The 26,654-nt window shown below is 52.0% G+C and overlaps 1 protein-coding gene across 4 annotated transcripts; it reads left to right on the top strand.

Annotated features, from left to right (window-relative positions):
* Window positions 1-5,609: 5,609 nt before the first annotated feature.
* FBXL19 (F-box and leucine rich repeat protein 19) lies at window positions 5,610-26,628 on the top strand. Of its 4 annotated transcripts, none has more exons than XM_070484554.1 (11): window positions 5,610-5,711; window positions 8,294-8,494; window positions 9,926-10,069; window positions 10,181-10,267; window positions 10,361-10,579; window positions 11,088-11,249; window positions 12,375-12,886; window positions 19,351-19,514; window positions 19,604-19,765; window positions 24,581-24,799; window positions 24,905-26,628. In XM_070484554.1, the coding sequence occupies exons 1-11, from the start codon at window positions 5,670-5,672 to the stop codon at window positions 25,081-25,083; spliced, it is 2,091 nt and encodes a 696-aa protein (XP_070340655.1). In that variant the 5' UTR covers window positions 5,610-5,669; the 3' UTR covers window positions 25,084-26,628. The 4 variants fall into 4 exon arrangements, with proteins under 4 accessions (XP_070340655.1, XP_070340657.1, XP_014697856.1 ...); XM_070484556.1 differs by having other exon boundaries at window positions 5,612-5,711; window positions 11,088-11,120; XM_014842370.3 differs by lacking the exon at window positions 5,610-5,711 and adding an exon at window positions 6,681-6,993.
* Window positions 26,629-26,654: the final 26 nt, after the last annotated feature.

The raw sequence follows: 26,654 nt of genomic DNA, 5'->3' as shown, positions 1-26,654 counted from the left end.
ACTTCAGATAAATGTTTCTTTACTAAAAGTGACATTATTTCTTATAGGATTCCTCTAAGGTTAAGGAAAAAAGATTTTGAAAAACATGGAGGATGGACTCATTATTTATGAATCACGTTTTAAAAGTAGATGTGGCTAGTTAACTTCCGCCACATTAGCCACTCCCAATTAATTCCTAATGTTTCTCTCACTCTCTTCTCCTACGTCCAGACTTTTGTAGGTTGTATTACTATTTTTAGTTTACTAATCTTTACAATGTTCATAGTATATGCTATTCTGTAACCTTGCTTTCCTTAATTGTCTAGTCTTAGATTGATATTTAAATATTTTCAATGGCAACCAACAATCTTTTTTATTTTGACTCATCTCTTAGCTAGATTTTATTTTCAAATAGGTATTTCAAGAAAGGATCATGCCCTTTCCATTCTCTCTTCTGCGTGGCTCCTAGTTTGCACGGTAACTTATGGGAAAACAAAAAAAATTTTTTTTAAGTTTTAATTGTGGTAAAAAACATCCAATTTGCCATCTTACAAAGGGAAACTTTTACAATGTCCAGAGCCCCTCCTGCAGGAACCCACTCAGAGCATTGATCCTGCTCCCAAATGGAAGGGTACATCCGCAAAAAGAAACGTGATATTATCTACATGATAAATTTGAGGAGGTTCAGGACCCTCCAGGAACACTAGCCAATGAGCTGTACTGAAATGTTCTGTGGCCACCTGAAAGCACACCTACTGCTGAGCATTTCACTTCTGTGATCTTCACCTATCAAACCCAGACTGCCTTTTGAGAGCCTTGCTTTTTGTCATTACTGATCCCAGGGCTGACCATCAACCTCTCACAGAGGCATTTCTGTTCACTTGCCCACCATAGTTGAGTGTAAATCAGACTTTATATGGATGTCACCATGCCATGTGACAACAAAAGAGCTCATTCAGTGGGTGTCTTGTAGTGGGTGCTTGCCCAGAAAATCCTCTCTATGGTGACACTAACTTCCCCTGGGACCCATAGGAAGCTGTACTTGTCATTAGGACTGCTCATAAGTATTTCAGTTCTTCTGCTTCCAGGCATGTGGAGAGTTCCGTTTTCTGCCCGCTTTGAAGTTACTCAAGGCTATGGACTGCTCAATGCAATGTGAGCAGAACTGTCACGTGTTGCTTCTGGGCAGAAGCTATAAAAGCCAGTGCGTGTTTCACCAAGTCCTCCTCCCCCTATCCATCCACGATTGGATGGTGATCATAGAAGCCCATATTGAGATGGAGCCTCTTTCCTTGGCCTTATTCCCTGAGTGACTAGAATGAGCAGACCTCTCCCACTGACCAACACCAGACATGCAGCATGAGCAAGAAACAGACCTTTGCTGTTTTAAGCCACCAAAACTTCACTATTATTTGTTACTACAGCATAACCTACCCTACCTGGCTGATATAGAAGCTATGAACCTCTACAGGGATCCAGGAGAGATCGAGAAGGAAGAGCCCGTAGTGCTAAAAAGGAGCCTCAGGATAGATGGGCTTCTCTGGCCCCTGAATTCGGCACGCTCATTCCTAGGTTGCAGATAGTTCTGAAGGGAGGCAGGTGCCCTCCATTATTTTTCAGCAGCTCCTCACTGGAGACTGAAAGGTCTGACCTGTTTCTGAAACTGGTCTGCAGCCCCACGGCCCAGGCCCTCACAAAGGAAACCACCACCCCTGAGTTGTCTTAAGCCATCCTTCCAAAGGTTCTTAAACAAAATGCATAAAGTTGACAGAAAACAAACATCATTCTTTTCTCCAGTGTCCACTTTCTTTCTTTTTTTATTGTGGTCATAATAGTTTATAACATTATGAAATTTCAGTTGTACATTATTTATCAGACACTATATAAATGTACCCCTTCACTCCTTGTTCCCAGCCCCCACCCCCCTATCCCCCTGGTAACCACTAAACTGTTCTCTTGGTCCATAAGTTTGTTTATTTTCCACAAATGAGTGAAACCGTACAGTGTTTGTCTTTCTCTGTCTGGCTTATTTCGCTTAACATAATACTCTCAAGGTCCATCCATGTGGTTGCAAATGGGATGATTTTGTCTTTTTTATGGCTGAGTAGTATTCTATTGTGTATATATATACCACATCTTCTTTATCCAATCATCAGTCCATGGGCACTTGGGTTCCTTCCATGTCTTGGCTATTGTGAATAATGCTGCAATGAACATAGGGGTGCACAAGTCTCTTTGTATTGTTGATTTCAAGTGCTTTGGATAAATACTCAGTAGTGCGATAGCTGGGTCATATGGTATTTCTATTTTTAATTTTTTGAGAAATCTCCTTACTGTTTTCCATAGTGGCTGCACCAGTTTGCATTCCTACCAGCAGTGGACGAGGGTTCTCTTTTCTCCACACCCCCTCCAACACTTGTTATTTTTTGTCTTGGTGACTATAGCCATTCTAGTGGGCATAAGGTGATACGTTAGTTTAGTTTTGATCTATATTTCCATGATGATTAGTGATGTTGAGCATCTTTTCATGTGCCTATTGGCCATCTGTATATCTTCTTCGGAAAAATGTCTGTTCATATCTTTTGCCCATTTTTTGATTGGGTTGTTTGTTTTTTGTAGTTCAGTTGTGTGAGTTCTTTATATAGTATGGAGATGAACATCATTTTTGTACAGGTGAAAAGGGGTTCATGGGTGCTGTATTCCCCGAGTTTACTTACGTCTGAGAAGGTCTGACTCTTGTCTTTTTTTTTTAAGATTTTTTTATTTTTCCTTTTTCTCCCCAAAGCCCCCTGTTACATAGTTGTGTATTTTTAGTTGTGGGTCCTTCTAGTTGTGGCATGTGGGACGCTGCCTCCACATGGCCTGATGAGCAGTGCCATGTCTGCACCCAGGATCTGAACCGACGAAACCCTGGGCCGCCGAAGCAGAGGGTACAAACTTAACCACTCGGCCACGGGGCCATTCCCTGACTGTTGTCTTTATATTTTAATGTCAACATGGCTGGATTATAGTATTTTCAACTCGTGTTTTAAGTATATAAATAGCATCTGCTCAGGGTAAAAATTTCAAGCTGTAGATTGGTTATAAGGTGAAAAGTAAAAGTTCCCCTATATCCTTATATGCAATCTCACTCTGCCATCCCCCTACCCACCCAGAGGTGGTTGCAGGCACAGCGCTTGGCACTGAGATGCTATACACAGTGCAGGAAATGGTCTTGACCCTCAATAGGCTTATTCTGATTGTTTCAGTTAATGCTGTCAGGTCCACAATGCTTACATTAGAACTGAAGCAAACTAGGTGCAGACTGTGTTGACTGGTGAGTACGTGTCTCATCCAAAAAGGGCAGCCACTGCTCAGCTCCTGCTGTTCAAAGAATGCAGACTTAGTGTTGCTAGATTTCAGGTGAAAGTGGAAATCCACTTTTGCTTGAGAAATTCGTTGTTGCTATGCCAAACTAAACACACACATGGGCTGGATTTGATCAATTTGTGGATGTTGCAGTAGCTACGAGGATGGGTTCTGGAGTCTTGGGTTTGAATGCTGGCTCTACCACTCATCTGTTCTGGGCCCCCATTTCCTCATCTGTAAAATGGGATTCTACCTCATAGGATACTTACGAGGATCAAATGAGATGCTGACAGCACTTAATAACATGTGAGGTGGACTCATAAAAACCTACAATCCAGTGGAAGAGCCAATAAATGAGTCTCATCTGGGAATTACAGGAAGACTTCACTGGGACAGTTGCATTTAAACAGAGACCTGAAGGATTAATAGTTAACTGGGCGGAGAAGTGGACTGGGGACGAGGGGAAAGGCATATAACAAGCAGAGGGAACAGCTCTCGAGAAAGTCCTGAAGCAATCATGCAAGCTGAAGCTAAAGCAGTGAGGACATAGAGGAGAAAACCCTCTGGGAGCCAGGGATTTCCCGACTGATAGAGTATGAGCTAGAAGGAGCCTCAGCTCAGGCTGCGGCCAGTCCCTATAAACTTAGGACTTCACGCCACTGCGGCAACTTCCCTGACAGAAAAACCACACCCACCAAGTCTTCCGCAGGGCCCTCTAAGCCTCTCTTCTCAAACACAGAAGAGAGAGGGAAGAACAAGGGGCTGCCTTGGGGTCAAAAGTGAGTATTTTTCTAGGCAGAGGAGGAAGATCAAGAAGGCAGGTAAGAAGTCACAGAGGGCGGAAGCTGCCATTTACTCTGGTAGCTGAGGTGTCCACAGGGATGCCACCAAGGCTGGCTGGAGATGAGGCTGGGCAATGCAGCGCCTACAACTTCAGGTTGAGGAAATCTGGCCAGTTGGCAGGACCTCAGTCAACTGGAGAATGGGCGCCCCCTAGGAGCAGTGCTCGGTAGTGGACGCTGGAGGATCTACATGAGGAGGGGCGAGGAGGAGGGGGTGCGGCTCAAGAGATGGGGTTAGACTGCCCGCTACAGTTTTCTTCTCACAGGAGCTAACTGCTTCTAGCATGATGGATTCCTGGGATCCCAGAACAGCTGGGCTGCCAGAGACGTCGAAAAAGGAAATACCAACACGTGGCCCGTGTCAGGCCCTGAGCTGGGCACCTTCGTGAACATTGTCTTAATACTCCCCAAATCTGCTTCGAGGTAGGCATCATGATCCCCACTTTTCAGGTGAGAAAATAGAGGTTTGGTAACTTCCCAAGAGGGGCAGGGATTTTGTATGACTCTGGAGCCCTTTCCCTGGAGCCCTCACGACTTGGAAGATACTGATTCCCTGAAGTTTGGGGTGACAAGCATCGAGTGTGTGGCGCCCAAGCTTTCCAAGAGACATCAGTGTGACGGTACTTTCGGCAAGGACCACGCCTCCCCTGTCGCGACAATACTGATTACTGTTGCTTTCCTTTAAGAGCTTACCCTGAAATATGAAGTCCTCGCCACACGGGGAGGCGGATATTCTATATTCCTGGATCGCCCGGACGTCTCTCTCTCTCACCTCCACTGATCCCCAGTGGAGACATAAATTCTCCCCCTCCACTAGCGAGTGAAGGTGTGGGAGTACATTTCCCGGCAGGTTGTTCAGAAGGGGGTGGTGGGGAGAGGAGGAAAGAGACTCTCTGTTTCCGTCGGCTCGCAATTTGGCGTGTCCGCGGTGATGCACATTCCAACAGCCTACGTCCTTTCTCCGTAGAGCTAAGGAAGGGACTACGTCCCCCAGCAGGCACTGGCGCAGAGTGCAAGTGATGTGACGCCATCTTTACTGTAGTTCTTCCCCCCGTTTCCGCAAGGAGTAGCCTTAGCACGCGGACTACAAGTCCCAGGGCGCCGTCTCTTCTTTCCTTTGGCCGGCATCTTTGCTGCTTTCCTTCCCGGCCCCTTTCCCTTTCCATTGTCTAGACTGAAGATAACAGAGGGGAGCCGGGAAGACTGCAACTCCCGTCAGGCTCTGCGCTACTGGGAGGGGGATTTGGATATTACAGGCGGGCGAGGTGCCCAAGGTGGTAGAATGAGGCGACGGGGAGAGGCTAGGTAACCTGCCATCTTTATGGTAGTCTCCTTATCCTCCTGGTTCCGCCATTCTTAAGGAGCACTGGAAGGCTAAAAAACTACTATTCCCATCGCACCTCATAAGATCGACTACTAGTCAGGTGTACGCCCCTCTTCCGCCATCTTGCTTGTAGTCCTCGTTCCTTTTCACCTTTCCATTGTTCCTGACGAACAGAAATGGCAGCGGGAAGGCAGCAGATGTACTGCGACTCCCGTCAGGTACCACACACGCGGAGGGTTGTGGACAGAAGGGCGTGTGAGTGCCTGGGAAGTAGGTCGGGGGAGAAAGCCATCTTGTTTGTAGTCATCGTTCCCGCTCCTTCTCTATGCTCTGTAACGGGGAGCCTTGGGACAACCGAACTATAACTCCCAGCATCCTCGACTCCAGGCTTGGCACGCCCTCCGCCATCTTGCTTGTAGTCCCCGCTGTCCCCAGCCTCCCATTATTCCCACCGTAGCGCCAGCGTCCGCAAGACTACGACTTCCGTTGTGCCCTGCGCGTGTTGGTCCTGGAAAGTGGAGGTGGTGGGGGAAGGAGGGGGCAGGGGGCGGGGTTCCTCTGGGAGAAGGAGGGAGTAAAGAGGAGAAGGAGGAGGAGGAGGAGGAGGAGGAGAGAAGGAGGAGGGAGGGGAGGGGGAAGAGAGGAGGAAGGAGGAAGGAGCTCAGGAGGGATGAGAGAGGCGGCCAGGGCCCCGGGCCGAAGCAGCGCGGGGCCAGGGGACCAGGGGGGCTGAGGCACCCCAATTGCCCCCTCCCCCTTTCCCTGCCCCCTTCCATCCTTTCCTTCCCACCTCCTGCTTGAGGAAGGGGATTTATTCAAATTTTATTTAAATCTCTATCTCCGGAGGGTCGCGCGCTGGGGGGACGGGGGAGAGGGCGGGGGCGCGCACAGGCTGGGGGGGCGGGGCCGGAGCAGCTTCCTTCACCCCCCTCCCCTCGCCCCGTAGCGGTAGGGCAGGGGGCCGCAGTCCAGGGGCGGGCCCAGGGGAGGGGGGCAGGTTACAGGGACCCCCCCCTCCCCGGGAACCGGCGGTGGGTGGGGCTTGAACCCCGGAAACGGTGGGGGGCCCAGGCCTGGCCCTGGACCCCTGGGCAGTAGGGGCCGGGAAGAGGCCAGTTAAAGGGCCGGGGGCGCTGGGGGAGGGGACCTGGAACTCGGACCCCGGACTGAGTGGGGGCCGGGTAGAAACGGAGCATCCTGCGCCCGAGGAGCCCCCGTTGGTCTGGGGGGGCTGAGGGACTGAGCCCGCCAGAGCAGGACCTCCCCCTGGAAGGGCCGCGCCGCAGCCCGTGGGAGGGCCTCCCCCCCGGTGCCCCCCATCTCCACTCGCCGCCGTCCCGGCCTCCGCCGGAGGGAGGGGCCGAGCGCCCTCGGGGGGCCGTGGACCCCGGCGTTCTGAGCGTTCCGCGCCCCGCGCCGCCCGGCCCCCCCGCCGCTGATGGCCGCCGACCCGCCGGGAGCTGCCGAGAAGGGAGAGATGGCTCCCGGGACACGTGTGAGGTGGGTTCGTGCGGCTCCTTCTCACCCCCAGACCTGGGCAGCTCCCACTCCCATTCATCCTCTGCCCGGCCTCTCTCTACCTTCCCCGCCCCCAGCCTCACCCTCTCTGTGCTCCAAACTCATCTCCAGCCCTCTTTCCTGTTACCTCTCAACCCTGGGGAACTGGCCTTCCTTCCTAGACCCCGCTTCCCCTTGCAGACCCCCATCTCCTCCTGCAGTCGCCGCCTTTCAGGCCCCTCCCCTGGAGCGCTGGAGGGCCCCTTCCACCCATGGATGGGTCTGGAAGTCCGTGGAAAGGGGGAAGCTGGGGTAAGACTCTGGCCTTTAAGAGACCCTCCAGGCCTGCTGAGTCCATATGGGATTTTGGAGGATCTGGTTTCCATGGGAAGGGGAGCCCAAGGGACTCTAGACAGTTGGGGTTGGAAAGCAGCCTGGGAAGCTAGTGGGGGCCAGAGGGGCACATGTAGGACTGAGCCCATCCTGAGTTCTGTAGAGAGGTAAGGCTGAATTCTAGAATCCCAGGGAATCTGGGAGATTGCTGAGGTTTACCTGAGAGCTCCAAGAGGAGGGTGCTTGGAGAGGGAGCTCTGTGGGGAGCAGAGGAGTTGAGATCTTGGGCAGAGGAGGGACTCTGAAGCAACATCTCAGGGGCATCCCAGAGCCCTGGGAAGTTGGGCAGCACAGTGAGTCTTTAGGGATGTTGGGGGGCCAAGGATCCCGTTGGATCTGGTGAGGATATCTAGGTTTTGGGGAAGAGAGATTGGGTGGTAGTAGTGTGAGAGAGAGAAAGAAGGGAACAAGAAAGGTCTGGAGCTTCTGCCCAGGAATCTGTGGGTGTCTTGGAGGTAAACCTGGGGAGTTTTAGTTTGGGAAGAGCATGGGGTGTAGTACATTTGGAGAACAGGGGAAGAGTCGGGACTCTCTAAGGTAACTTCACAGACAAGGAACCCTTGGCTTTCCAAGGAGCTTTGCTGTGGGAATGTCAGTGGAGAGGGCCCAGTGACCCCTTTGTCTTCCCTGGGCTAGGTAAGGGGGCACTGAGGAAGGGTTAGAGGAGGAGTGAGGTCGGGAAGCTAGTTCCCAGGCTCCCAGAGGAGCCAGGTTCACTGCTTGAGAGGGAGACCTTGAGCAGAGGGAGTGGCCTCCCCCCACCCCCCCAGCAGAGGGATGACCTCCTTATTCCTTGTCTCCCTGGGTAGGAGGGCAAGCTCTGGCTGCCTAGGAGTTGGGGAAGCTGCCAGGAGCCTCCCAGGCCAGGGCCCCGGTTGGCCCTCCTGACACTGCCGCCATTCACCCACAGCCCTCGGCGTTGCTGACGCCCCCAATGTCGTCGAGCAGCCGGGGACCGGGGGCCGGAGCGCGCCGACGCCGAACCCGCTGCCGTCGCTGCCGGGCCTGTGTGCGAACTGAGTGCGGGGACTGCCACTTCTGCCGAGACATGAAGAAGTTCGGGGGGCCTGGGCGCATGAAGCAGTCGTGCCTGCTCCGGCAGTGCACTGCCGTGAGTTCTGTCCCCACTCCATCGGGCACCCTTGGGGCTCTGGGGGCCCTTCCCCAGCTGCCCAAGTGCCTTTCTGGGATGGCTGGTGGCTGCTTCCTAGAGTGTACTGTAGAGTTGCTGTATGTTCACTCATTCATTCACTGGTTTGTTCAGATGTCCACCAGGACCATTTTTGTTCTCAGCTCCAAGGTGCAGGTAATGTTAGGGTGCACAGAAGAATCTGGCCCAGTCCCTACCTTCATACTTTTCCCACTTTCAGAGGCACAGACCCATAAAAAGCTCTGTCCCTCTTATACCCCTCCCCAGCGGTATCTGTGCACAGGGACCCACCCCTGGAGCTGGCCCCTGTGAATAAGTCTTAGCCTTCTTTGGCCTCTTCCTCATCCATCAGAGTGGTCTTGGATTTGAGGCCATGTTTACCCTTTGTGTGACCTTGAGCAAATCACTTTGAACCTTAAGTTATCTTCTCTATAAAAGGTTTCTTTTGTTGAGTTATAAAGATTAAACAATAGCATGGATATAAACGTATCTGCTGCAAGGCCTAGCATGCAGTAGGTATCTGAGAAACACTACGTTTCTTCCCAGACTTCCCCATCCTTTGAGCTTCCCAGGGTCTCAGAGAGCAGCCCTTCCCCAGGAACCATGAGGAGCCAGCTGCCTCCTGCGTGGCAGCCCCCCGCCCCCCCTTTTTTCCTGCAGCCACTCTTTCCTGGTTGGTTTCTTCATCCCGCAGCCCCTCTCTTCTCTTCCTTTGTCCCCCAACCCTTGCCTCCCTTTCCTGTTTCTTCTTCCTCATCTGCTTTTTCCTTGAGCCTGTCTCACAACTTTCAGCATCCCTGATATGACTCAGTATTACCACTGTCCTCCCCAAAGTCACATTGTCTGAAGTTGGTCCTGTTTTCCCTAGGACCTAGGGTCCTAGGCTGCTGTTAGTGTTCCCAGGGATCTTGCCAAAACCAGGTTCATTATGGGTCCAGAGCAACCCTGGCTGCCCATTGAGCACATTTGGAGTCACCCCAAGCTGCTGCTGCATTTCCTGCAGCCTTGAATATTACCATCATGTTTGCCTGTGGTCTCTTTCCCTCAAAGCCAGCTACAAAGTCAGGGTCACACAGGCCCTGGGTCCAGTTGCAACAGTCACAACGTTGATGACAACTGTGTATCGAATGCCTCTCATACGTTATCTCGTTCTTAGAACATTTCCGTGAGGGAAAAATTTCTCACTCCATTTTACAGGTAGAGAAACAGCCTTAAGGAGGTGAAATCAGTTGCCCAAGGTCATACTGCAAAGAAGGAGCAAATTCAGGATTTGACCCAGCTCAGCCCATGGGTTCTGAACCTCATCTAGCAGCTGGCCAGGGTCCCCAGAAGAAAGGGTCCTTCTCCTGTTGCTTGTTTTTGGGGTCTCTGATGTCCCCTCTCTACCAACAGCCCGTGCTCCCACACACAGCTGTGTGCCTCTTGTGTGGGGAGGCTGGGAAGGAAGACACAGTGGAGGGAGAAGAAGAGAAATTTGGTTTGAGTCTCATGGAGTGTACAATCTGCAATGAGATCGTCCACCCTGGCTGCCTGAAGGTGATGGCCCTGGGGACCCTGGAGTCTGGGATGGGGCACATGGTCAGAGAGCAAGGAGGTGGGAACACTGTGTCTGGCATCCTACATCCACTCCCTGCCCACTGCCTACAGATGGGGAAGGCTGAGGGTGTCATCAATGCGGAGATCCCCAACTGCTGGGAGTGCCCTCGCTGCACTCAGGAAGGCCGGACCAGCAAGGTAGGGGTAGGAGCTGGGCAGGGTGCTGGACTCTGGGTAGGCGGTGGGTCAGGGAGCTGTGCAGGATCTCACCCCCAACTTACATCTCTCCAGGATTCAGGTGAGGGACCAGGCCGCCGCAGGGCTGACAACGGCGAGGAGGGTGCCAGCCTGGGGAGTGGATGGAAGCTGACGGAGGAGCTGCCACTTCCACCACCCCCGCCCAGGCGCAAGGGTCCCCTACCTGCTGGGCCCCCCCCGGATGATGTGCCTGGACCCCCCAAAAGAAAGGAAAGGGAGGCAGGGAATGAGCCCCCCACCCCAAGGAAAAAGGTGAGCCAGGGAGCATGCTCACTAGGTGCAGCCCAAGGCATTCTGGGAGTTCTAGTCCTCTTCCTTTTTGGGGAGGATGGACCTGGGAGGCAGTGCTCCTTGGGTTCCCCCAGGGGTTGTTGGGAGATGTAGTTCAGGAGGTGTTGGAGGGAGGATGGAGTATGTTTAGTATGGAGGAGAGGTACAGGTAAGGGGCAACTGGCACTGGGTGGGGAAGCTTTGGGAGCCCTGGGTGCTTTAGGAAGGAGGGAGAGAACATGCTCAAATTAGCTGCTACAGAGGAGGAAGGGGGAGCTGGAAAATGGCCTGATAGGGACGAAAGAGAAGATTAGAGCATGCTCAGTGAGCTAAGACTGGTTGCAAGGTGAGCATGCTCAGAGTTCTCCCTGAGATGGGGGCTTCTGGGATTTGTAGTCTAAGAGGAGGGCATGGATCTTAGTTTTGTGGCTACTGAGGGACTAATGGGGTCTCTTCCTTTCCCTGTATCTCCCTCTTGCCTCCCTGGTAGGTGAAAGGAGGCCGAGAGAGGCACCTGAAGAAGGTGGGTGGAGATGCCTGCCTCCTCCGAGGATCGGACCCAGGCGGCCCCGGCCTTCTGCCCCCCAGGGTTCTGAATCCAAGCCAGGCTTTCTCGTCCTGCCACCCTGGGCTCCCTCCCGAGAACTGGGAGGTGTGCCGGGGACCTCCTCCCTCCCCCTCCCACCTTTCCTTGCCCCACCCTCCACCCTAGAGACAGAGATCTGTCCTTTCCTGCTCCCCTTGTCCTGCTCCAGCCCCACTTGGCCACCATGGGCATCTAGAACCCTGGGTAGAATGGGTTGGGGCCAGGCCACAGGAGCCCCTGACTTCCCAAGAACCCTTGAGGTATCATTGGACCTATTTTCCTTGTCTTTCCAAACCTTAAAGGGAAAAGACCTGAGTTCAAATCCCTGCCAACCACTGACTCCCTGTGTGGTCTTGGCAACTCATAGGCTGCTCTGAGCCTCAGTTTCCTCATCTGTGCAATGGACATGATACTACCTACCTTACCCATGAACTGTTTAAATCTAATGAAAGTCATCAAGCTTTGTAAACTATAAAACTTAGCGAGATTTGAGGAAAATGAGGCTCAGAGAGGTTAAATGACTTGTCCAAGGTCACAAAACAAAGCTAGAATTTGGATGTCACTTTGCACTGACACTAAATGCAAGGGTCTGCCTGATTTTCATCAAATCCTGCCTCTGTCATTTGTCAGTTTGTGACCTTGGGCAATCTCCGTAATCTATCTGAAGTTTGGTTTCCTCATGTCTAAGAAGAGTGGCCCAAGTTGCCACTACATTAGAGTATTGTGAGGATGTAATGAGTCAGCAAGTATGGGATGTTCTGCCTGGGGCCAGACGGTCGTTGTTACTCTCACACTGTTGAATAGACACTTAGAATTGTCTAGTCCAGCGTTCCATGTTGTAGATGATGAGGCAAGGGCTTCTCAAGGTTACACAGAGAGTTGATTGGCCAAGACTCAAAATTAGATCTCTGACTTCTCCATACCTCATTGCCTTTGGAGATTTATAAGCTATTGAAACCCATAAAGCTTTTAATTCTTTGAATCAGTGCCTTCATGTTACAGATAAGGAAACTGAAGTCCAGAGGGACATGACTTGGCTGAGGGCTCACATCACTCAGGAGCAGAGCCAGGACTCGAACTCAGGACTGTCCCTTGGGCTGTTTATCCCCTGGTGGTTCCTCAGGGGCAGGGGCAGGGGGGTGGGAAAGCATGTGTCAGGCCCTAGAACAGCCTCACCCTATCTCCCTGTAGAAACCAAAGCCGCCTTTGGCTTCTGCCGAAGGCCCGGCAGTGCCGTCCCCATCACCACAGAGGGAGAAGCTAGAGCGTTTCAAGCGGATGTGCCAGCTGCTGGAGCGGGTGCCTGACACCTCCTCGTCGTCCTCAGATTCAGACTCAGACTCCGACTCGTCAGGCACATCGCTGAGTGAGGATGAGGCCCCTGGCGAGGCCCGGAATGGGCGACGGCCAGCCCGGGGCAGCTCAGGCGAGAAGGAGAACCGCGGGGGGCGGCGGGCTGTGCGCCCTGGCAGTGGGGGGCCCCTCCTCAGCTGGCCCCTGGGCCCCGCCCCACCGCCCCGGCCCCCACAGCTGGAGCGACATGTAGTACGGCCCCCACCTCGAAGCCCTGAGCCTGACACACTGCCTCTGGCTGCTGGATCCGACCACCCCCTGCCCCGTGCCGCCTGGCTTCGTGTCTTCCAGCACCTCGGGCCCCGAGAGCTGTGCATTTGCATGCGAGTCTGCAGGACTTGGAGCCGCTGGTGAGTGGCCTGGATAGGCCTGGGTTCACTGCCAACACTCTCCTCACCTGGGGCCTGCCACAGGTCCCTGATCCTCTCTGGGCCTTGTTCTTGTATTGATAATGCTTCTGTAGGATGTACATATTAGGGTTAGACTTTCATAGTACTCTGCACAGGCTGCTTTCCATTTATGAGCTCATTTAACTCTCACAACAACTTTGTGAGGTAGGTACTGTTACTCCCTTTTCTAGATGAAGCTGAGGTCAAGGTCATGTTGACAGGAAGCGGTAGAACCAGGAATTTGAACCCAGGCCCTCTGGCTCCAGAATCTTTCTTCTTAATAACTATCATTTTAGGGTGTTCAGTATGTGCTAAGCATAGTGCTAACTGCTGTGCACGCGTCATCTCATTTACTTTTTCCACTCCATCTCCTGGGGACGGTCTTATTGGGTTTACTTAATACATTAAGACAGCCCGTTGCTGAGGTGGCCCCTGCCCTCTCAGACATAGCCATACTTGGGCCTCCTGACTCTGCTCGTAACTTCTTCATGTCCTGCAGCCACCAACAACACCCTCTGCTTATCCTCCCCCCATCTCCCCACTGCTTCCTGAACCTTGTTTATTCAGAAATGTTGGGCATCCTCCCAAGCCCCTGGTCTTCCTCTTTGATCCTGCGCCTGACACATTCTCCCCCCCAATCCCCCCATCAAACTCCCACAACACTCTGTTCCCCTCACAGAGCACATTGAGGTCTTCTGCATGTGGACAAGCCTTCATTCATTTATTCATTTTCATGTTCCCATCAGTTGCGGGGGTTGGGGCAGATACTGTGTCTGTTTTATCTTCATGTTCCCAGCACTGGACAAGGGGCAGTGTAGGTGTTCAAGAAATATTGTATTAAGTGAGTACATTCAGGCTCTTTCCCAGGCACTTACTATGGACCAGGCATCCTATTGGGCACTTTGCAAATGTGAGCTGATTTGTTCCTCATAATAAAAGCCTTGTGAGGAAATAAGAGACACCTGAAGTCACAGTGCAAGGTAATGGCTCAACTCAAACTTGAATCCTTTTCCTTTGGATTCTGGGATGCTAGTTCATGCCTTCTGGTCTCTGGAAGCTACAGAGCTAAGAGGACGGGAGTGCACACTCAAGGTAAATTGCCTATGGTTGAATCTTATTCTCCCTCTGATGGGCTGTATGCCATTGGGCTACTTTCTTAACTTCTTTGTGCCTCAGTTTCTTCATCTGTTAAAATAGGGTAAGCAGAGCATTTACAACATACGTAAAGAACTGAGGACAGTACTTGGGAAATAGACACTACTCAGTGCCTTAATAATAATCATTATTATTCACTCAGTTACAAATATTTAGTGAAAGCACAGACTTTTATATTCTCAGAGCATAGATCTGTGCCCTTGAAGAGCTCCCAGTTAACCTGCAACATAAAAGCAAATAGTTACAGCAGTTGCTGGGGATTACCAGCCCTGCCTCATGTATTAGTTGAGGAAATGTTTGCTGAAGCCTATTCATCAACGCTAGCCCTGTGCTTGGCACGTGGGATCCAGCACTGAAGAGGACCTGATTTCTGCCTCAAGGAGAGACTTCCAACCAGAAGTGGATGAAGCAGACAGGCTGGACTGCACAGTGGTTTCCGGCTTGGGCCCTGGAGTCTGGCACCCATGGGTTTCATCAGCTGTGACTCCTGTGCTTCCTGGCTGTGTGGCCATGGGTGGATAGCTATACCTCCCAAGGCCTCAGTTTTATCATCTGTAGTCTAGGGTTCATATTAATACTCACCTTGTGGGGATTAAATGAGGTGGTTCCTGCAAAGCACTTAGCACCATACCTGAAGGGTACTAAACAGTTAATAAAATGGTGGGTTTCGATGAGAAGGACCAGGATAGGGCAGAGCAGGGGTCTGAGGGGGCACAGTGGACCAGACAAGAGGCTCTGTCAGGCCTGGGCGCAGAAGTAGGGATGGAGAGGAGGGACTCAGGTTGAGAACTTTTTAAGAAACAGAATGGCTTGGATTTGGTGACTAAATGGCTATGGGGGCAGCAAGGTGATTCTTGAGTTTCTGGTCCACAAGCCTGGGTGGGTAACAGTGCCATTCCCCAGGCTCGGGAATACCTGAGGAAGAGCAGGTTCCAGGGGAAGGTGAAGCACTCAGATTTGATGTCTGATCTGAAAGGCCTGTGGGCCAGTCAGGAGCTAGCAAGAGAGCAGCTGGATGCACAGGTCTGACGCTCAAGAGAAAGATCCAAGTTGAGGAGCTTTTAACCTATAGGTAGCAGCTTCGAAGAAGAGGGCAGAGACAGAATGTCAGGATTTGTGAGTTAGAGAAAGAGCAGCCAGAGACTTGGAGGAGATCGAGGGTGGAGGTGTGTCCTAAAGGAGAGATTGAGGAAGGAGTGAATGATGAACAGTGTTGGATGTTGGTCAGAGGTCATAGGAGATCAAGGACCAGAAGTGGCCATTGGATTTTGCTACAAGGAGGCCTTGGTATCCTTGGCTGTGCTACATGCTGGTTAGGGGGGACCAAAGCCAGATCAAGTGGAGTTGAGAATGTCGGCTCCAAGGCAGGGACTTGATCTGTTTGTTTTCTGGTGTGTCTCTAGTTTCTAAGATAGAGCCTGGCAAACAGTAGGTACTAAAAAAATACTTGTTGAATGAATGAACGAAATTGAAGAAACCAGGATGGAGTGTGGAAAGAGAGAGTGAGGGTGGAGCTGGAGAGAAATTTGTTGGAGGGAGAGCAGGAAGTTGAAGCTTTCCTGTCTGGTGGCTTCTGTCTTCTCTCGGAACTGGGAGGTGAGGTGATCTTCCAAGAACGAGGGGAGAGAGGGTGGGCGGAGGAAGCATGGAAGAGTTGTTAAGTTGCAGGGTAGAGGTTTGGGACTTTGGAGGACATGGACAGAGGGTGGCAAGGAAGGGACTGGAACACAGGATCAGGGACAGTTGGGGTTGGGAGTAAAGGCTTGGAGATGGACAGATTGGAGGATAGTGGTGGCACTGGTGAGCTGAGAGAGAAAAACTGGCTTTGTTTGGAGCCTAGGAGGTTATGAGCTCCTTACTAGCAGCACTTTGGTCTGGTCCATCTTTATGTCCCCAGAGGGCCTCTGCAAGAGGACTAGAGTTTAGAGTTTTCGAGGTGGGCTTAGTAAGGGGATGACTTAGTCAGGGAGTGGCTGGAGTCAAGGAGAAGATGAGCAGGTTAGGGGACTTGCACATCCAGCCCCGGCCACAGATAACAGCATGCCTTGGCCTCTTAAGAATTCTTCCTGCCTCTTGCCTTAGTGTCATTCCCCAGCTTCGAAAGAACCCGTCCGTGACTCCCTGTCACCCTCACAATGAACTTCCACAGTGCTATTTGATGTTTGGACATGAACAGAGCCCCAGTTTCTGCCCTAAACACTTCCCCTGCACTGTCTCCCTTCATTTTTGCAGCAAACCTTTGAAGTAAGTGGTGCCTTTACCCCATTTTATGGTTTGGAAAATGGAGGCCCAGAGAGGGCAAGTGACTTTCCTAAGGTCAGTCTAAGCACAGAAGTAGCAGAGCTGGGGTTTAGCTCCCCATGGCACTCACAGTCTTCACCTCTGAGCTTTGTGGCTATGACAGTCCAGCCTGGCATTCCAACCCTCCTTGACATGGCATCCCTATCCTGGGCCTCCTCTGCAGCCTGACCCCTGCCTCTCCTCTGCTCATAGTTCAGGCTGTCAGTCCCAACCAGCTTGGTCTAAGCCCTGGATCTGCTACAATTCAGTAGCTGTGGGACCTTGAATAAGTTTCTTAACCTCTCTGGGCCTCATTTTCCTTAACTGTACAAAGGAGATGATAATAACAGTATTGACCTCCTGTGGCTGTTGTGAGGTAAAATGCTTAATGCATAGAACTGTACCTGGCAGATAGTAAGCCCTCAGTAAACACTAGTTATTGGTGCTGTGATCATCCTAACCCTCATCCTTCTCATTATTTGGAGATGATGAATTGCCCTTTGTTCCTGCTGCTGGAGGTATCGGAGCTCTCCATTTTCTCGCTATGTCCTGGGCTTGGACACTGGTTCTTCCCCATCTGGAAGGCACACCCTCTTCCTCTCGACCTGTAGCCAGAATAACTACTGCCTTCCTTCAAGTCACAGATCAGGCATTGTCTCCCTGGGAGGCTCCCCTGTCCCAGTCCTCTCATTGACTCTTATCATGTCCATTGTCACTTCAGTTTCTGTGGACTGGCTGTGTCTCCCCCATTTTGTGACTGCTCCATGCCCAGTAGAGGCTGGACACTTAGTATTGTAGGGCCCCCAGTCACTTTGGCTGCTACTCTGAGGTTTAAACTCAGTGTCCGGGTCATATAAGGGCAAAGGGACCAATTAGCTCCAGTCAAGAAAAGTCAGGGAAGACTTCCTGGAAGGAGAGGCGCTGGAGCTGAGCCCTGAAGGGTCTGGGTTGGTTGGCATTTCTGGCAGAGGCACGTGTGCCAAAATGTCTTGGCACTAGACAGCATTGTATGTCTATAGGCATTAGATGGTTTGGCCTAGCTCTTGTGGAGTGTGATACAGAAACAATTGGGGGCCTGTATGTGCCCCCAGGGGGCAGGGTTCCCTATAGCCATGGAAGATCCAGGAGAACTTCAAGTTGGTGGTGGCAGTTGAGCTGGAACTCCAGACTGAGTCAGAATGGGCAGGGAGAGGTTTTGGTTGGAGCAGGATTTCACGGAGTGGAAGGAGAAAAGGGCCGAGAAGCTGGGTTGAGGGTAAGTTGTGTTGTTTTCCTTTTCCTTTTTAGAATTGGAGAGATTTGCAAATGTTGATCGCAATGTTTATTGTTATTAAATGTTTATTGGTTGAATGGAAGGAAGCAGGAGAGGGAGAGCTAGAATGCCAGAAGAGGGCTGAGTGGCGGACGGTGGCAGGTGGGACAGGGGAGTGGAGTTGTTCGGCTAGAAGCGTTAGTGTCTGTACCTTCAGCATTTCCTAAAATGTCACCCTGGGGTTCTGGAGTAGGCCTGGCAGTTTTTTAAGTGGCACAAAAACATGGCTTAATCCTTCTGTTAGTTTTAAAAAGGGCGTCTCTCCATTGGGTGCTGTTGTATCTTTTACACCTCTCTAATGCTTAATCTTCCTGTTTAATGAAAATAGTCTTTAGGTGGTAACTGAAAGCCACAGTAACACCTGACTAGAATTTAATAACCCTGGTTTGTTTTTACTGTTTTTATTTCTAAGGTTAACATATTTATGTGAAATAATATTGGTTTTAAATGCAAAGAGGTGATCGATTTAAAGATAAATTCATGTTCTGTAGATAAGTGGATAGCAAATGAGTGGAGTTTGGGGATAAGGGCTTCTTGAAAGGAAAGCCCTTCTGAATGGAGGGTGGAGGGAGGGGAGATACAGCTTCCTGGGCCCCTCCCACCCTTGGTGCTTCTGATGCTGTCCGTCTGTCCCAGTGGGAATTTCCTGACATGCCGTTGAGAACTACTGTAGAGGAGAGTTTTCAAACTGAGTCTCGAGGAATTTTAGTGTACACAAAGTGTTAATAGATGACTTTGGGAGAGGTGGGGAAGGGTTCCCTGGTAAAATAAGCTTGAGAAGCCCTTTTCCAGTTCACTGCATGTTAGACTAGTTAAGGCTTTCCAAATGCTGGGATCAGGAAACCTGTTTAACTTTCGTTCAGGCCTCATTTGTCTTTGTAGCTTCAAGTCCTGGGACCTAGCAGGCGTTCCTTAAACGTGGATTAAGTGAATAAATGAAAAGCTATAAATGAAGTGTGTTGTGGGAGAGGCTCAGTGGAAGCTTCGAGTAGTTCACACTGGCTCGGCACCATTCATTCATTCAACAAACATGCAGCAGATAGCACTGTGCCAGGTGCACGGTAGGTTAGGTATACTGAAGGGAGAAATCCAGAACTGCCCGTGTGGAGCCTACATTCTAGCTGGAGGGACATGTAATAAAATAGAGAAAATCAGGCCGTAAGTAAGGCCTTGGGCAGCTGGCCATCAGGATGGGGCAGATGTGGATCAAGGGCAGAGATTAGTGAGGAGATGAGAAGTCTGCATGGACCACCATAACTTCAAGACAAGCCCAAGATGGGGGACAGGGGCTGCTGACAGATCCCTTTGGTGTTGCATCAAATACACTGTGTAGGATGTGTCTTTGACAAAACGCTTTATAAGCTGTAAGGCCCACAAACTAATGACCTCATTTGATCTTACTGCAGCCCTGTGGGGCAGGCTAATTCTGGATCGTCTTTATTTTATAAACAAGGCCTCTGACGCTCAGGGAGAGGAATGGACTTGCCTAGGGTTTCGCATCCAGTTAGTGATGGAATAGAGCCCCAAACCCAGTGCTTTTGGCCTGGGACCAGGAGCTTCCTGCCTACCTGGCTGCGTGAACCAGGAGGGAACTAGGGTGAACCTTAAGTATGGAGAGGATTGTGGACTTCCTGAGAGCTGAGGACTGAGGTCTCTGTCTCCTCCTTGTGGCTGGTAGGTGCTACGACAAGCGTCTGTGGCCTCGAATGGACCTGAGCAGGCGGAAGTCACTGACCCCACCCATGCTCAGTGGTGTGGTTCGTCGCCAGCCCCGAGCCCTGGACCTCAGCTGGACAGGTGTCTCTAAGAAGCAGCTCATGTGGCTTCTGAACCGACTGCAAGGTAGTGCGGGCTGGTGAGGCAGGACAGGGTGAGGAGGGAGACAGACCTGGGATAGAATCCTCCTAGTACCAGCTTCCTGACCCCCCCAGGCCTGCAGGAGCTGGTGCTCTCCGGCTGCTCCTGGCTCTCTGTCTCTGCCCTGGGCTCAGCCCCACTGCCAGCCCTGCGGCTCCTGGACCTCCGCTGGATCGAAGATGTTAAAGACTCCCAGCTCCGCGAGCTGCTACTGCCTCCGCCCGACACCAAACCAGGTGCAGCCTCTGTTGGGTCATTGGAGAATGGGTTGGGTGAGGTTGGGGGTATGAGGCCTCCAAGGTCTCTTCTGACTCATGCTGAATGTTAAAGGATTTGAAGAAAGGACAGAACAGGGGGCTGGCCTGGTGGTACAGTGGTTAAGTTCACATGTTCCACTTCGGTGGCCCCAGGTTCGCCAGTTCAGATCCTGGGTGTGGACCTACGCACCACTTGGCAAGCCCTGCTGTGGTAGGCGTCTCACATATAAAGTAGAGGAAGATGGGCATGGATGTTAGCTCAGGGCCAGTCTTCCTCAAAAAGAAAAAAAGAAAGGACAGATAGAGGGCCCTGCTTGGCAATGTTCATTCATTCATTTACCTTCTGTGTGCTCGGCCCTGTGATAGGAGCTGGGGGAACAGGAATGAAGCCTCTAGGGGGTAGTAATGAAACGCAATATAGGAGAGGAGGATGACGTGAGAATTCTGGGGGAAGCCAGGGCATGGTGGATATATATTAGTGAAGTTGCTGGGTATGGTGGGCACTACTGGAGAGCCTCCTCCAAAGGGAGCTGTGGCGATTGCCATGGAAGAATGCAGGCTCAATGTGGCCAGTCAGTTCCATTTGTCAAGAGGACCCAGAAATAGAGATTTGTCTGTGAAATATCCTGGTTTTTAAATGATGGCAGTTTGTTCAGATTCTTTTAAAATTCGTGTGTGGACCCAGTAAAAATATGAGCAATAGATTTGCTCCCTAGACCCCTTGCCCTACAGTAAAAGGACAAGGGTTTTGCCTGAGACAAGAGAGCATAAAGAGGGAGCCAGTTGGCTTAGAAGGTTGCATGGGGGAGGTGGTATCATCTCCCAAGTCAGACCAGCCACCCCTTCATGCTGAGTCAGGTGCCAGTACCCTGCCAGGTGGAGTCAGCTTTTATCATTGAACACATACTCCAAGCCTGGCCCTGTGTAGGGCCCTAGAGACCTCAAACTGAATCAGCCCCTTTCCCCACCCTGGTGGAACCCCAGTCATGCAGAAGACAAAGACTCAGAGATGGAAGGTTATGGCATGATGTGGTCAAAGGGTGCGGGGATGAGAGAAGCCCTCCTTGAGGGCTTTTTGAACTGAGTCCTGAAAGGGGCAGAGTTTTCTCAGGGAGTGTGAGGCAGAAATAAGCAGTTTTGTAGGGCATGAGGCCCATGTTGGCAGAGGGGGATACTGGGATCTGAGGCTGGTCAGGTGAGCTGAGGCCTGGTCACATGGAGGTGTGGGGTGGATCACTGAGGCCTGGGGCCTCCTCATCTAACCAGGAGATGGGATGTTCACAGCATGTTCTCTGGTCCCTATTAGTCTGTTCACCACACTAAAGCCAGGGGAACCATCCAGAATGGCAAATCTGTCCATGTCACCCACATACTCTAAACTCTTTCTCGTTGCTCCCCGGTGCTCTTTGGATAAAGACCAGTATTTTGTCTTTGAGGCCTGGCATGGTCTGGCTCCCACTGACCTCTACTTTTTCTGCATTTTGGTCACCTCAGCCTCCTTGCCAGGTTGCCTCCAGCACAGGGCCATTGCCCACTCCTCTTTGCCTTTGTCTAATTAACGCATAGTCATCCTTCAGTCCTCAGTGTAAATGCCAGTTCCTCCTAGAAGTCCTCCATGATCCTCTCCTGCATTGAGATCAGAGTCCCTCTTCAGCTTTGAGAGTGGTCCTCTCCCAGCATATCACTGTATGGTAGTGAAATGATTTGATTAAAATCTGTTTCCTCCCACTAGGTTCTTTTTTTTCTTTTTTAAGATTTTATTTTTCCTTTTTCTCCCCAAAGGCCCCCGGTACATAATTGTATATTTTTAGTTGTGGGTCCTTCTAGTTGTGGCATGTGGGATGCCGCCTTAGCATGGCTTGTTGAGCAGTGCCGTGTCCATGCCCAGCATCCGAACCGGTGAAACCCTGAGCCGCTGAAGCGGAGTGTGCGAACTTAACCACTCGGCCACAGGGCCGGCCTCCCACTAGGTTCTTAAGCTCTGCGAGGGCAAGGACTGTCTGCTCGCCTTAGCCACAGCTCTCTTTTATAGCTCCCTTCTTCCCACCCTACCCTGCTTCACACAGCATTAGAAGAAGAGTAGAGAAGCAGCTAAGAGTCTTGCCATTTTCTGGACAAGGCCCTAGAGGCCCAGAGGGGTTGAGTGACAGCCAGTCACACAGGCAGAAGGCAAACCAGAGCACCTACCCACTGCCCAATCTGACTGGAATTGGACTGAGCCAGGAAGATTTGGGTGGGCTGAGGGTGGGCACTGGGAACAGTGTATTCCATGAGCTAAGAAAGTGTTGGTTGGCTGGCAGACTGACCCCATTCCTCCTGCCTGAATTCTCTTCAGTCTAAGCCTCTTTATCAGGAGCTTGCAAAGATGAGCCATCCAGGCCCTCAAGGCCTATTTTGCATGTTGGGACTCTACACCCACTTTTCTTTCCCTTTTTTTTTTTTTTGAGGACGATTAGCCCTGAGCTAACTACTGCCAATCTTCCTCTTTTTTTGCTGAGGAAGCCTGGCCCTGAGCTAACATCCATGCCCATCTTCCTCTATTTTTTTTTTTTTTTTTTTTTTTGTACGTGGGACGCCTACCACAGCATGGCTTTTTAGCAAGCGGTGCCATGTCCTCACCCAAGATCCGAACCAGTGAACTCCAGGCTGCCGAGAAGCAGAACATGCGAACTTAACTGCTGTGCCACCAGGCCCGCCCCTATACCCTCTTTTCTTATCTTGGCTCCCTGGCTTCATTCCTAGAGCAAAACTTAAAGTTCTTCTACTTCTTTGCTTTTGCCCCTCCTATTCTCTGCCTGGGAGATACTTCTCCCACCTGTCTGTACATTTAGATCCTTGAAGGCCCAGCTGAAATGCTGCCATCTCAGTGAAATCTTCACTGATGCCCACTTCCCCCACCCGAGCCAGAAGTAACCTCTGCTTCCCTCTAATGGCTTTTAGTTGTGGCTAAGATCCTGTCTCCAGGCTCTCAGCTCCTCATAGGAACAAAAGGGGGTGGAATTCAGGGCTTGCCAAGTCACGTGCCCACAGAGGAGGCCTGGCAGGTAACAAGTGATGGGCTTGGCACAGGACATCAGGGAGTAGCGAATAGCACCTAGCAACCTAGCTCCAGCTTATCATCGTCAGGTGAAAGGGGTAGCCCAGTGATGCTAGGTCTTATGATTTTTCAGGGAAAAACTCAATACCTAAATTTCTTTATAAAAATGTCCTTTCTGTAGCATTAGTCATTAAGAAAATTTTTAGCACCACGAACACTCCATAAATCACTTGTGTAGGCTAGTTTTATGACTTTGTGACATCTGATCTGGTTTATCTAAGGGCTAGGGCTGGTGCCTGTGGAGATAGCATTGTGGTAAGTTTGGACTTGGAGTCAACAGGCCTGGTGTTCTGCCTCTGTTACTTCATACTCATGTGGTCCTGGACAGATGCTTAATGATTTGAGTGTCAATTTTCTCATCTGTAAACAGGAATGATGATTAGAGAAAAACTTGTCTCCCAAGGCTGTGGTTCTTAAAGTGTGGTCTCTGGACTGGCAGCTTCAACATCATTGGGGAACTTGTTAGAAAAATAAAGTCTGAGGCCCCACCTTAGACTACCTAAACTCTGGTGGGGCCAGCCATCCATTTTAACCAGCCCTCCAGGCGACAGAGGAGCCTGTCTAGTTTGAAAGCCACTGGCCTAGGGGCAGGCAGCCACTTAGCCAGTGCCTGGTCCACAGTGAGTGCTCAATTAATGGCTGCTGGTGCACCATAGGCACTTAGTTAAAAAATAAAAACCATAATGCAGGAATGTGGTAGATGTGATAAAAAGAAAAGCAGACCATGTGCTTTGGGTGCACAGATAAGGGGAAGGAGCTCTTCTACCCTGGAGATGGAAGAAGAGGAGGGCTGCTTCTTCTTCTTTCGGCTCAGACCGGAAAGCCAGGGACACTGGCCAGCAGAGGATTGAGTATAGCTGGCCACAGGGAGAGTCTCTCAGGGCAGGGTCACCTTCAGGGTTTGGCCCAAGTGTTTGGGGATGAGGGAGAGGAGTTGGGAGCTGAGACAGGGACGAGACCTTATAGGAATGTTTTACCAAGGAGATGGACCTTCTCTGAGGTGCCCTCAGAGAGTTTTTGGCAGAGGAGGTCCCACTTGCGTTTGAGAATGGCTATCTTTGGATGCTAGGTCGAGAGGAGAGACTGGAGTGAGTGAGAAGGCTGGGGCAGGACTTCAGGCAAGAGTGGTGTTGGCTCAGAGTGGTGACAAGGGGAATGGAGAGAAAGGGATCCAGATGGTGACTTTATTAATCATAGAAGGAGAGGGAAGTGGAAGAGCAGCCTGGGATAGCAGTCCGCTTAGGGATGCTATTTGTTGGGTGAGTGAATATGTATATATATATTGAGCACCTATGTCCCAGTTGCTGGGGATAGAGCAAGAACAAGACAGACAAAAATTATTGTTTTCATGGAACTGACATTCTAGTGGGAGGAGAGAAAAAATATATATATGTCAGATGGTGAGAAAAGGGGAAAAAAATAATTCAGGGAAGGGGTAGGAGTACGTGAAATGTTACAGTTTCAAATGGAGTAATCATGGGAGGCCTCTCTGTGGAGGTGATGTGAACAACAGACACATGAGATGCAGTCAGGTTTGTGTAGGTATTTGGGAGAGGGTGAAGCAAGTTGAGGCTCCCTTATAGCAGGAGCAGGTTTTAGGTGCTTAGGAATATGAGTGTGGAGACACAGCTGTTTTGGATGCCTAGGTGCAGGGATGGGAGCATCCAGAAGTACTGACCTCTTATCTGCCTGCCCAGGGCAAACAGAGAGCCGTGGGCGACTGCAGGGGGTAGCAGAGCTGCGCCTGGCAGGCCTGGAGCTGACAGATGCCTCACTGCGGCTCCTGCTGCGCCATGCACCCCAGCTGAGTGCCCTGGACCTGAGCCACTGCGCCCACGTTGGGGATCCCAGTGTCCACCTCTTAACGGCTCCCACCTCCCCACTCCGTGAGACTCTGGTACACCTCAATCTCGCTGGTAAGCATGGTCCCATCTGTCCATCTGCTAGCCTGTTGGTCCCCATGGCTAGTGGCTACCCCCTACTCAGCTTCCTGGTCTCAGCTACCACTGCCCCATCCCCAGGTTGCCACCGCCTCACAGACCACTGCCTCCCGCTGTTCCGCCGCTGCCCGCGCCTACGCCGCCTAGACCTGCGCTCCTGCCGCCAGCTCTCACCTGAAGCTTGTGCCCGGCTGGCAGCCGCTGGGCCCCCTGGCCCCTTCCGCTGCCCAGAAGAGAAGCTACTTCTCAAGGACAGCTAGTTGGGCGCCCCCCGCCCTCCCCCAGGACTCATCAGGAGCCTGGACCTCGGGCCTTCATTTCACCCCTGCCAGGAGGCCAGGTTACCCACCTCATGACTTGGATTCCTGCCCAAGGACTCGAGCCAGCCTCCCCCCTCTCTACCCCCTGCACTGATATCTCTGGGGGTCCCTCCTTCCCATCCCCTCCCCCTTCCACCTGCTTCATTGTCCATCCCCTGGGGGGAGTGTGTTAGAGGTACTGGGGGGTGCTGAGCCAAAGGGATGGTGGGAGGGGGGTTAAGGTGCAAGTTTGAGGGAGGGAGAATGGGGAAAGGGTATCTGCACACAGGATACTGGGAGCCAGGGGGCTGGGGGAGGTGGAGGATGGGCTGGGGGAGGGGGGCAGAAAGCAGACCACCAAGGGTTCAGGGAACAAAGACCAGATACTTGGAGTTTGGGGGTGGGGTGGGAGGGCCAAAAAGGGAAGCCAGAGGAGCAATTGGGGATCCAGGTGTCAGAGGTGGGAGGACTCGGGGAACCAGGGGAAAGCCAGGGCTGAGTGAGGGGTGGGGGGCAAGAGCAGGTGTGGGGGCAGTAGTACCCCCTCAGGGGGTCACCCCTATCCTTACCCCCTCCCCAGATTTCAGTTCCCCCCAACTCTGACTCCTTGAACGTCACTGACAATGGCAGCTATTGTGAGGAGTGGGGGCCGTGGGCCTGCCCGCTGGGCCCAGGGGAGTGGTGAGGGGTACCCCAACCCCCTACCTGCCTCCCTGCACAATACTTGAACATTCATCTGTACTGAAGTGTTACTTGAACCGGGGGAACCTCGGACCTGGGGGAGCCCGAGTGTGAGGGGATGGGACCACCTTGGACTGAGACTGGACCGGTGGGCACCGAGTTTGAACTGCGCCACCCCCAGGCTCTCTCTTGCTTTACTGTATTGAGCAGCCCCACCCCTCCTGACCTGAGGTGGGGGGTGGGGTGCCAGCCCAGTGATGGGGAAGATGGGACTCCTTCAGCTTGGCTCTTCCCACTCTTTCATCGTCATGGAAACTTGTACCCCATTTGCCCAGGGAACTGCCACTCCTGGTTGCCATGGAACTAGCAGCCAATGGACACCTCCCAAAGCCAGTGCTAAGGCTGGAAATGGCCCCTCTTAGTTGCCATGGGAACTTAGTAACAGACTCGCTTGGCTCTCCCCAGCCCCTTCCTCCAGTGAGGGGGCGGGGCTTGGGAAGCCAGGGGGAGGAGTCGGGGTCCGGTCCCGTCCCTCAGCCCAGGCCTTCTGGGGGAGCCGGGTTGTACCACGTAGGGGAGGGGGGGATCTATCCACATACCTCAGGTAACAAGGGAGGTGCGCGGGTGGGGGGAGGGACTGGGCGGACCAAAGGCCGGAGGGGAGGGCGTCCTGGGGATCGCGAAAAGCTTGAGGATGGGGCCGCTCGGGAGAGAGGGAGGAGGCAGCCCTGCGGGGGACAAATGGGGGACCCAGCCGGGCTGGGCCCCTGGACCCCGGGTCTGTACAATACGGTTTGCTATAAAACTCAAAATCTTCCAGCCTGGGCCGCCGAGTTCGTGTGTCTGTCTGC

This window comes from Equus asinus, chromosome 14 (assembly GCF_041296235.1).
Source record: "Equus asinus isolate D_3611 breed Donkey chromosome 14, EquAss-T2T_v2, whole genome shotgun sequence".
NCBI lineage: Eukaryota > Metazoa > Chordata > Mammalia > Perissodactyla > Equidae > Equus > Equus asinus.
The sequence above is the reverse complement of the archived record's forward strand: the minus strand, read 5'-3'. Positions and strand labels throughout refer to the sequence as shown.

Bases quoted from the DNA above. Each gene is read 5' to 3' on its own strand.
- FBXL19 (XM_070484554.1), top strand. From the start codon at position 5,670: ATGGCAGCGGGAAGGCAGCAGATGTACTGCGACTCCCGTCAG. The intron at 11,250-12,374 runs GTGTGCCGGGGA...ATCTCCCTGTAG, and splicing joins TCCCTCCCGAGAACTGGGAG to AAACCAAAGCCGCCTTTGGC. The intron at 19,766-24,580 runs GTGCAGCCTCTG...CTGCCTGCCCAG, and splicing joins TCCGCCCGACACCAAACCAG to GGCAAACAGAGAGCCGTGGG.